At 34.4% G+C, this 11,368-nt stretch overlaps 1 protein-coding gene across 6 annotated transcripts in view; it reads left to right on the top strand.

Annotated features, from left to right (window-relative positions):
• Positions 1 to 11,368, top strand: part of DNAJB14 (DnaJ heat shock protein family (Hsp40) member B14) — a 46,917-nt gene that overhangs the window by 11,139 nt on the left and 24,410 nt on the right. The window contains exons 2-3 of one of the 6 annotated variants that reach the window (XM_007120154.3): positions 5,101 to 5,176; positions 5,432 to 5,603. The exons of 1 other annotated variant lie outside the window; for it this stretch is intronic. In XM_007120154.3, the coding sequence (XP_007120216.1) occupies positions 5,449 to 5,603 (155 nt within the window). In that variant the 5' untranslated portion in view covers positions 5,101 to 5,176; positions 5,432 to 5,448. Of the gene's footprint in view, positions 1 to 5,100; positions 5,177 to 5,431; positions 5,604 to 5,627; positions 7,156 to 7,564; positions 7,686 to 11,368 lie in introns of those variants that run through there. 4 more of the 6 variants (XM_028491683.2, XM_028491685.2, XM_028491684.2 and 1 more) reach the window with 4 other exon arrangements.

The following is an 11,368-nucleotide window of genomic DNA, read 5'->3' as shown; positions in this document are numbered from 1 at the left end:
GAACCCGTGTCCCCTGCATCGGCAGGCGGACTCTCAACCACTGCGCCACCAGGGAAGCCCCAGCGTTTTCATATTTGTAATTCCATTTTCTTTGTTTTTTTAAAATTTTATTTTATTTATTTATTTTTGGCTGTGTTGGGTCTTCGCTTCCGCGCGTGGGCCCTCTCCAGCTGTGGCGAGCGGGAGCCACTGCTCGCTGTGGCGTGTGAGCCGCTCATTGCGGTGGCCTCTCCTACTGCAGAGCACGGGCTACAGGCACACAGCCTTCAGCAGCTGTGGTGCATAGGCTCAGTAGTTGTGGCTCGCGGGCTCCAGAGTGCAGGCTCAGTAGTTGTGGTGCATGGGCCTAGCAGCTCCGCGGCACGTGGGATCCTCGCAGACCAGGGCTCGGACCCATGTCCCCTGCATAGGCTGGCAGACTCCCAACCACTGTGCCACTAGGGAAGCCCCCTGTAATTCCATTTTCTGACAGTAAGAAATGTGGCTCTCGTTATTATCAATTTACTTATTTGTTCATTTTCCCCCTGTATGTAATGAGTTGCATTTTTGATCCCATTGGTGCAGGCCTATCAAGCTCAGCCATGCGTTTGGCTATGAGTGCTTCCTTGGTCCCAGTAAGTTTCTTTGGTCCAGGCTTCAGCTGCCAAATGAAAATGAAAGGAAGAGAAGACAAATAATCTTTTTTTTTTTTTACAAGTAAAAGGAAAGACAGAGGAAGCCTACCATTTAAAAAATATTTGAACCTATCTACAGTGTCAGAGCATATTATTATTACATACTATGTGCTCTCTTTTAATTGTTGTTCAGTTTTAACTCAGTAGGTCACTGTACATTTAATGTTCACCCTCAGTCCTTATGTCATTGTATGTCTAATTTTGGATTCCTAAATCCTGTTCTCTAGTAGATTTCTAGGAAGGCCTTGTGGGAACTATGCTCCCTAAGTTCTGGAATGTTGAAAACAGTTCAGCTGTGGATCTTAATGCTTGAAGTTAGTGAGGGATACAAAATCCTTGGCTCAAATTTTCTTTCTTTAGGTATCTAAATATATATTTCTATTGTTTTATGCAAGTACTACTGATGAGCAAAATCCGATGACGATCAGATTTTCTTTATAAGAGAATAAGCCATTTGATCTTTTTGACTAGATGCCCAATTAATTTTACTAGAGTATATCTTGATGTTGGTTTTTCTGGGTCAGTATTCTTAGGTACATGATTTGCCCTTTCATTATGTGCTTTCAGATGGTTTTATTTTTATATCAGAAAAGTTTTCTCCAATTATTGTTACATTGGTTTAATTTCCTTTATTTTTCTTCTTCAGGACTCATTATATGTATGTTGGATCTTCTTTAACTATCTTCGATATTTGCCATTTTCTCTGTAATTTTTTGCCTTTTTCATTTGTTTTAATTAAAAATTGTCCTTTTTATGTTCTCTTTCATTTACACAGCAGTTCTGTTGTGTTTATTAACTCTTTGTTTCTTCTAGTTTAATTCTTCTTTTCTGAATTGATTTTTCCTTTTTTTTTGTCTCCTGAGTTTTATCACCTAAGCTATGGGTAGATAATTTTGGGGGTTTTAATTCTAATTTATGTTGTTCTTTTGTATTGTGAATAATTTTTAAAAATATTTTCAGCTTGTTTTGAAATAGTAGGTTATAGTGTTTACCTATTTTGTTGGCAAGTCTTTGTGGTGTGCTTTCATTGTGTTCAGAGATTTATCCTGTTCTTTTTTTTTTTAATGTAACTTTGTATCAGATTTCACTTCTATCATTTTCTTTTATTCATTTTTATGTGAAGTTAGTTAGCCTTTCTAAATACACAGAGATCTTCTCCAGTTTCTGTGTAATGTTTGAAAGTATGTCACCTTGCTATATAAGATCTCCTCACTCCTTTCTCCTTCCCCACTTTATCTGGAATTTCGCTTATTTTTTTTTTTTCTATTGCCTCTCTTCTCTTCAGTTTGGATCCTGTTCCCAGCAGTTTCTCCTTGGTGTGGCTTTGTTCTGGAGGAGAGCTTTGTCTGATTAGTTTTGAGAATTGTAGTGACTGGATGCCCTTAAGAGTTTATTGTGAACCCTTTCAATCACCTGCTATTGTAATGAGCAAAACCCATTCCTTTTTATTCACTTTTCTCATTTTCACCTGCTCTACTTCATAGAGAGTCCCTGTTGGCTATTTTGCAGTTATTTTGTTCTGTGGACTGGTAAAATGCCCTGTTACTGTACTCTGCTTTTTCCTGCACAGATGATACTACCCACATAGATCTTGTAACTATTGGTGGCTTGTCCCCACCTTCTTGTATTTTGGGATTTTGTACATGAGGTTTTGATTTTGCTGTCTAATTGCTCTAATTTATGAGATTTAAAAATGTAAGCTGCTGTCTTCCCAGAATTTCCACAAAATTTTTCATATTAAAAAGTTGTGAACCACTACCCACTAGACCGTGCTGGCTTCTGCTCTCAAGGTTAATGTGATTGCATTAAATTGAACTAAACTATAGTTAAAAATTAACCATAGGTTATTCTTATATTGTTAATAACTACTAGATTGGTGTCTAATTAAGAGCCTTTCTGTACCATCTACAGCTAGATTGTTATAAAAACTTAATATTTTATGTCTTTGGTGACCTCTTGAATGCATTAGCTAGGAAAAAGATATGGAAGAAATTTCTCATATGTAAAATATTACAAATAATTATCAGGAGTTCCCTGGTATGCTAGTGGTTAGGATTCAGCAGTTTCACTGCTGTGGCCTGGGTTTAGTCCCCTGTCAGGGAACTGAGATCCCACAAGCCGTGTGGCAATGACACTGCTGGATTTTAAAAAATATATATATAATAGCTTTACTGAGATGTAACTCACATACCTTACAATTCATTCAATTAAAGTATACCATTCAGTGGGTTCACAGAGTTGTGCAACCATTACAGCAATTAATTTTAGAACATTTTCTTCATCACAGAAAGAAACCTCATACTCACTAGTAATGACTCCTCATTTCTCCCCAATTCTATCCTTCCCTCCCCAGTAACCCTTGGCAACAACTGATCTTTCTGTCTCTGTAGATTTGCCTATTCTATACATTTCATATAAATGGAATCATACAATATGTGGTCTTTTGTGACTCGCTTTTTTCACTTAGCATGTTTTCAAGGTTCATCCATGTTGTAAAATATATCAATACTTCATTTTTTAAATTGTCAAATAATATTCCATTATATGGACATATCACATTTTATTTATCCGTTCATAAGTTGATGGACATTTCAGTTGTTTCAAATTTTTTCTATTTTGAGCAATACTCTTATGAACATTTGTGAACCAGTTTTTGTATACATGTATGTTTTCATTTCTCTTGGGTGTACACCCAGGGATAGGATTGTTGGGTCAAATAGTAACTATATGTTTAATCTTTTAAAGAACTACCAGATGATTGTTCAAAGTGGACATATCATTTTACATTACCACCAACAATGTATATGGGTTCCCATTTTTCCGTATCCTTGCCAACACTTGTTATTGTCTATCTTGTTGATGATAGTCATCCAGTCATCCTAGTGGATGTAAAGTGGTATCTCATTGTAGTTTTAATTTTCATTTGCCTAGTGGCTATTGTTGCGCAACTTTTCATGTACTTATTAATCACTTGTATATCTACTTTGGAGAATGTCTATTCAGATCCTTTCCCCATTTTTAATTGAGTTTTTGGTCCTTTTATTATTGAATTGTAAGAATCCTTTGTATATTCTAGATACATGTCTCTTTCAGATATATGATTTTGTAAATATTTTTTCACATTCTGTGGATTGTCTTTTTACTTTATTGATGATATTCTTTGAGGGGCAAAAGTTTTCAATTTTGATAAGGTCCAGTTTCTCTGTTTTTTCTTTTGCCACTTTACTTAATGTGTCAAATCTAAGAATTTTGGACTAAATCAAAGCCACAAAGATTTACTCCTATAGTTTCTTCTAAGAGTTTTATAGTTTTAGCTCTTACATATAGGTGTGTGATCTATTTTGAGCTAATTTTTGTGTATGGTGTGAAGAAGGGGTCCAGATTCATTGTTTTTCATATAGCTCTCCAGTTGTCCCAGTCTGATTTGTAGTATCTTCATTTTTCTTCAATTCTATTTTCTTGTTTATATTATGATTGTTTCTTTGATACATGAGTTTTTCTAGACTCTTCTCCTTTCCAACCCATTTGTGATCTAGTTACATTTTTGTAATTGATTTCTCACTTAAATGCATTTTGCTCAGAGATTGTAGTATATTATAATACTAATTCTTTGAGATTTGAAGAGGATAATATTATGGTCTAGTTATAATGTAGTCAATTTTCATTCCTTGTGTGCCTGTAAAGAATGAATATTCACATTCGTTGGATATAATTACTTTATGTTTCTTAGATCAAACTTGATAAATTAGAAGTTTATGTCATTTGTATCCTTAGTGATTATTTAATCGACCCAGTGTCAGTTGTGGATTAAAAATGTGTTAAAATCTTTTACTGTCAAGGTGGGTTTCTCTGTTTTTTCCTTTTAGTTCTGTTGATTTTTTTTTTCAATGTTTAGTTTTAACTCATGGGAAGTTTCAAGCATACCCGAAAGGAGGGAGAATAGTTTAATCAGTCCCTACCACCCTCCCATCTTTAATCATTATGAATATACATGGCCATTCTTATTTCATATATTCTCTCTACCCCTCTTCTGTGCCTCTCCAGTATTTTATAGGAGATCCTAGACATATACTGTTGCTATATAGACTCGGTTTAGATTTACTCACACATTACCACAGTGTTTGCTCCACAGTATTTGGACCTCATGATGTCCATTCCCTTTTACATCTCAGCCTGTCTGCAAGCATTTTCCTTTTGTTCAAAATATGTACTTTACGTATCTTCTAGTGAAATCTTAGTGGTAAATTGTCTCAGTTTTTGTTTGTTTGAAAATGTTTTTATTTTAATCTTATCTAATTTCCAGAAAATTAGTGCAGAACTCAAGTTGACAGTTATTCTCCCTAAGTATTTTGAAGATATTACTCACTTAGCTGCCATTGTTGCTGCTGAGAAATAAATAGGAAGTCTAATTTCTGTTTCTTTTTAGGTAATCTCATTGGCTACTTTAAGGACTATCTTTTTCTTTGGTATTCTGCAGTTTCACCATGATGTGACAAATAAAAGTATGTCATAAGTTATTGGATGATAGTAATTTTGAGTTACTAACATTAAACTTCTTAATATTCTACTTCTAAATGGTGATCAGTAGTCTGTCAACAGCTAAGTACATAAGGGAATGCTTGCTATTTATTTTAAAAGATCCTATGGTGTATCTTTCTAAAGTACACAGTTTATCAGCTTTATAACTTTTTTCTCAAGACCATGTGTATGTACCTTGATGTAAACAGAGATAGTATGCTTTCTGTATCTTTCCACAGCACTATTGGAAATAATTATGAAAAATGGAAGCACTGCCGGAAATAGCCCTCATTGCCGAAAACCGTCAGGTAGTGGTGATCAGAGCAAGCCTAATTGCACAAAGGACAGCTCCTCTGGTAGTGGTGAAAGTGGAAAAGGCTACACCAAAGACCAAGTAGATGGAGTTCTCAGGTAGGAATAAATAACTTATATGTCAATTATAACTGATAGTAATATAAGTTTAATGTCGTAACACCTAAAAAATGGGTTTGAATTATAATTCAGTAGAAGAACAGACATTGAGGAATTGAACTCTGGGTGTCTTATGCTTTATATTCTTTATAAAATCAGTCTGTAAATTACCAACTCTATGGAAGTTTCCATCTTTTAAAGTAACTATAAGCCACAAAGCTACTTACAGAAAGAAATTTTTTGAGGCAAATTGTTTCAATTTTTGACACAGTACAGTGTTTAGATAACAATATTGAAAGAGGATAAAGAATTGTTTTGTCATATGTGTATATATGAAAGCAAGAGAATTTCATATGAGAAGAAAATTGAGGGCATTTGCAACAGCATTTTCAATTTCCTACTTATATTAATGAAGGATAAACACTATAACATCCTCTCCTTTTAATATTTTTCTTACTCTGATCATTCTGTCTCAGTGTTTTAGTTTTACTTCATGATACACTTCTAATTAAAGCAGAAGAATTAGGTAGAATTGGAAAATTATGAACTGGGTTTTGGAGATTGACTTTATTAATTTTATAATTAAGAAAAGATTTTCTGGAAAGAAAATGAACTTCTGAGTATGAAACACTAGAGAAAATACTCTTATGGTTTCCTGCTGTAGCTTAAGGAAACTGTATTGATGTTGTACTGAAATTGCTGTCTAAGGAAACTAAAGTATAAGGATGAAGGACTCTGAACAGTGATTAATCGGATAATTCAACATAGAGAGTGAATAGTACAGTGAACTAGCTTAAGTGAAAAGTAGGTAAAGCTAGTTTTCTTTCTCTTTTGCCCTTTCTTATCTATTTCTCTTTTAATCTTATTTTCTTTCTTTTTTCACCCTTTTTTCCCCATTCTTATTTTTAGTTAATTCTTTTTTACTCACCATAATTTGGAATTGAAGTTATTTTTAAATCAAGTATCAATGTATTTATATTTTGCTTTTCTTCATATATATTCAGATGCTAAAGCTTGAATGTAACATTTTATCTGTGTGACCACGGTAAGAAACAAAGACTCCCTAATCATGGTAAAGGGTATTTGGTTAGCCTGAATGGTGAAGTACTTTGAGAATTATAAATAATCTTGATAACGACTTTTATAACTAGTATTGTGTCAGAGGTGGCTGAATAAGTGAGATAAGTGAATAAATGAGAGACTTGCTTTTGAATTTCTTTAAGAAAAACCTTTAATTAAACAGTGTGCTGAAATGTGTTTCAGGAAACCACATCTCTCCAAAAACAAATTTTATTTTCTTGTAGAAATTACTTTTTACTGGGACAACTTGTTCTCAGTAAAAGACCTAAATAGAGTGAATTGTGTGAAAGATGAAAGATGATTGTGGGTGCAGATCCCCTTTGTATATGGCCAGAATTGGACAGATGGAAATAAAATGTTGAGGGAGTTCCTGTCTTTTGGGTCTGTATTCTCTATGAAATTGGAGATGAAGTTATCCTCTGAGAGTTAGAAGAAAAGAGATGAGATTGAAAGCTTGAGAAGAGTGGTAAAGGTATGGAATATTTGCAGAGGGGAAAGGCAGATGGAATGGGAGGATTGCTGGCTAGCACTGTGGACCCAGCCAAGTTTGAGACTGAATTTTTATGGAGTACAAGTATTAGCTTAGTAGTATACCTGTATTAGAGATTGTTTCTCTTATCAATAATTTTAGCATACCTTTTAAAAATTAAATAAATGAAGTTTTTGTCCTTTGGGGATAAATATGATCAGAACATTCTTTAATAGAACCCCTAAGTTATTCAGAGTATTTCACTTGATACCTTATACTGTATAAGAGTTGCTTAGCTAATCATGTAACACTCGTTATATTAGCCTTCGTAAGTGTCGCTTTAGTGAGGTAGCAGATCACCAGCAAACACTTACATGCTGTATGTTTTTGTTTTTGTTTTACCTATACACAGGGGATTTTTCTGAAGAAAGCCATGTTATCTTGTTGGTTAGCACGATTATGCAAACAAGTTTCTCAGTGACAATTTGGCTCAATGGGAGAAGCCATGCAATAATACTGCATCCATTGCATAAGTAAGAGCTAGCTTACAGTAAGACTGAAGAAAAAGTGTGTAACTTTGTAAAAACTCATATTCTGTGAAACTAAGCACTGTTTGTTGTCTTTGCGTTGAAATATATTGAAAAATTACAGAGCAAAAGGTGTCCTGCATCTAATTTAAAGACTTTTAATATCTCAGAAAAAAGCCCATCTTTTATTTTTAAAATTTACAAGATCAGTGAGAAATCATTAACTGGCCATCATTATATTTATCAATTAGGAACACTTTTGTATAACTGTTAAAATTATTTGAATTATGGGGATTTCATTAGGATTGGATTTAAGCTGTAGTTCTTTAAATGAAAACAAAATAAACCATTTTGCTAAATTTATGATAAATAATCCTTTATCTCAGGAGTAAAGAATTATTTTCCTAAACACCAATTAAATTTGAAGTTTATTTAAACATCATCTATAATATATGAAAAAAAGAATAGAAAGAAGCCCCTCCTTCCATGGCCAGAATGCTTTCTCACACATAGAGGAAGACATAAAAGTTGAGCCATGCATACATCTCCCCTGTTGAGCTCCCAGACATATCTTTCTGGCCTTTTTGCACAATATTTTCTTCCAGGGCAGGTAATAGATTACCTCTTTTTTATTTTCTTTTTTCTTTCTTTCTTCCTTTCTTCCTTCCTTCCTTCCTTTCTTTCTTTCCTTCTTTCTCTCTTTCCTCCCTCCCTCCCTCCCTTTCTTCCTCCCTTCCTTCCTTCCTTCCTTTCTTTCTTTCTTTCCTCTCTCCCTCCCTTCCTTTCTTCCTTCCTTCCTACCTTCCTTCCTTCCTTCCTTTCTTCCTTCCTTCCTTTTTTATTCTTTGGTGAGGATGGTGAAGAAGGTTTGAATCTTTCAGTAAGGAATGAACTATAAAAAATGTGACAAATGCAGTTAGCTGGTGAAAAGGAGTATAATGAACAATATATAGATTTAAATTAATTTGTGAATGGTAATTTCTCATTTAGGTGTGAAAAATTAAGTAAATGAGTATATTTGTAGCGTTACTTGAGATATGTAGTCTACAGCTTGTCCATTGGTGATGTTGACTTTATACCTCTCTGCTAGCTTCTCAAAGAATTTCTTCTCTAATATATGATGAAAAATTCAGTGCAAGGAAGATATGGTAGAGCTAGATACGGCTAAGAGTTAGTGAAATAATTGTTTTTCCTACCTTTTTTCTCTTTGTGACAGTACTTAGCTTTATGACCCATCTCTAGAAGACTGAATTCCAACCTAATTCCCCTATACTATCCAGCAGCCCTCTCCTAGGCTGCCTTTTTCTATTGCCTAGCCTTTTGTGCTCAGGAAATAATCAACAAAATAATTTTATAGGATTAATCTGGTCTATAAGGAAACATCTTATGCATTCAAAGCAAGTAGTAATGACTTTAGGATTGTTCAGTGTTTTATCACTGCCTTTAGTCTTTTGTGTTCAGATAGTGTCTGTCATATTTTTAGCTCTAGTCCTTGTCCCCACAGTCTTCTATTCCAAATTGATTTTTTGGTGCCAACTATATTTTTCTTACAGCACTTATTATCTTTGGTCCAAAAATGACTTCTAGATCTTCACCATTTCTGCCCTCAAATTGTACTAGTCATCCATCCATTCAACGCATATGGTGAACAAGACACAATCCCTGCCTTCAAGGGGCCTAATAGTCTGGAAAAGTAGTCAAACATGTAAACTGATAGCTGTGGTACATTTAAGATAATTGCTGGGATAGGGCTAAGTTCAGAGAGCTTTGGGAGAATATAAGAGGGTCACCAAACTTAGTCTTGAGGAATCTGAGGTCTTGAGAAAAGGAAGAGCTCAGCTGAGGTCTGAAGACGTTGTAGAAACTAACTAAACAAGAAGAGAGGCAGAGAAGGCATGTTTGGGGCACCAAAACCAACAGAGAATCTGTCTAAACACTGATTAGAAGAGCAAATAGAAGGAAGTGGATGGTTGGTCTGGAGTCTGAATGGGCTCCTTTTCTTCTTTATTCTGATTCTGAGACAGCAGGATTTTCAAGTCAGACAAACTGAGGATTGACTCTTCACTTGTGAGGCCTTTCCTAATCGCCGTATTTAAAATAGCAGGCGTCTCTTTCCATTCACTCTTTCCCTTTGCCACTTCATTTTTCTCTAAATATATATCACCATATGATGTCATATGATGTACTTCGGATTTTACTTCTATATTTGTTAATTGCTTGTCTCTCTCCCAATTGTAAATTTAATGTGAGGAGGGATTTTTTGACTGCTTTCTTTACCACTATAGTGTCTGAAACAGCATCTAGCAGAAAGTGGATATTCAGTAAATTTTTGTTGAAGAAATAAATTTTGGTTTCCATCTGTTACTTGGTTATATGACTTTTGGCAATTTACATAACCACTCGAAGCCTTGATTTCCTCATTGGTTAAATAGGAATAATATCTACCTAATGAGGAGTAAATGAGATAATTTGTGTAACATAATCAGCATAAGATTCTACAATTCTTTACATGAAATTTTTGTGGACCAGATGTAGTTTGGAACTCGAGATCCTCATATTTTCGAAAAGTAATAGGAGCATATGTTATAGATTACATAATGTCTTAGCAGGGTCTGGCAAGCAGCCCTAACCTAATAGTGCCATTTCTGCAGCAAAAGGTACAAATATCACACTTGAATGTGATAAATGAAGACTCTATAGCAGCTTCACATCAGTTCAGTTTTGCCTTTGAAATTTTGCCTCTGAAAGTTTCCAAGTCAGGTTTTTGCAGCCAAGTTAGTTATAGAATAACTTCCATTTTTCAGAACTTTATGGATGTTGGAACATGGATATGGGGTCGTGGATATGTGCCTGACACACAGTAGGTGTTCTGTACATGTCGTTCTTCCCTTTTTTTCTATCACATAGTTTCTTAACATATCTAGGAGAATGAGTTTCTACAAAGGCAGTGATCGTTCTCTGTTTTGTTCTCTAGTATATCTGAAGTGCCCTGGGACGTAGGTCGTGCTCAATAAATATTATTGACTAAATAAAGGAAATGTCATGTTTATGAAATAAAATTGACGTGTTCATATTTATTAAGTATCTAAAGTAGAAAAATCTAATTTTAATTATTATTACTCTGAAGAAGACTGCCTAACAGATTTTTATTGTGATTATTAAAAAATTCTATAATCTTTTCAGGGTGTTTTTTTTCCCCTTGTTCATATAACAAATGATGAATGCTTTCATTATGAAAGGAGAGCTAAGGTTCATTTATTCCATAAATATTTACTGAGAACCCATCATGTACCAAGCACTGTGATGGCTAATAGGTTTAGTAGCGAAATAAGATCAGTCTTGTCTCTTTTCTCTGAAAATTTCATGTCAGCCTTTGCAGTTCTTTAGCTGTCAGGGAACAATTGTGCCTCAGATCCTTTTACTTCTTACTACTTCTGTCATCAAGCCGCTCATACATGGAACACATTTAAAGGTATATAGTACTCAACAAAAAATATTTAAAATGTAGCTGTATTTTAGTGAAGGAAAATTTTTAGGTCATGGGACAATGTTAGCGTACAAAAGGATTAGTATTCTCTGCTCCATTCAGAGTATTTCTTTTCCTAACATACTTCAAAGACTCTGGGCTTAAACGTTGCATATTTAGGGTTATAAACATGTAAGTAATCTTTAAGAGTATGTTCATCATA

This window comes from Physeter macrocephalus, chromosome 7, assembly GCF_002837175.3.
Source record: "Physeter macrocephalus isolate SW-GA chromosome 7, ASM283717v5, whole genome shotgun sequence".
Taxonomy (NCBI): Eukaryota; Metazoa; Chordata; class Mammalia; order Artiodactyla; family Physeteridae; genus Physeter; species Physeter macrocephalus.
Note: the sequence above shows the minus strand (reverse complement) of the source record. Positions and strands in the feature narration are given on the sequence as shown.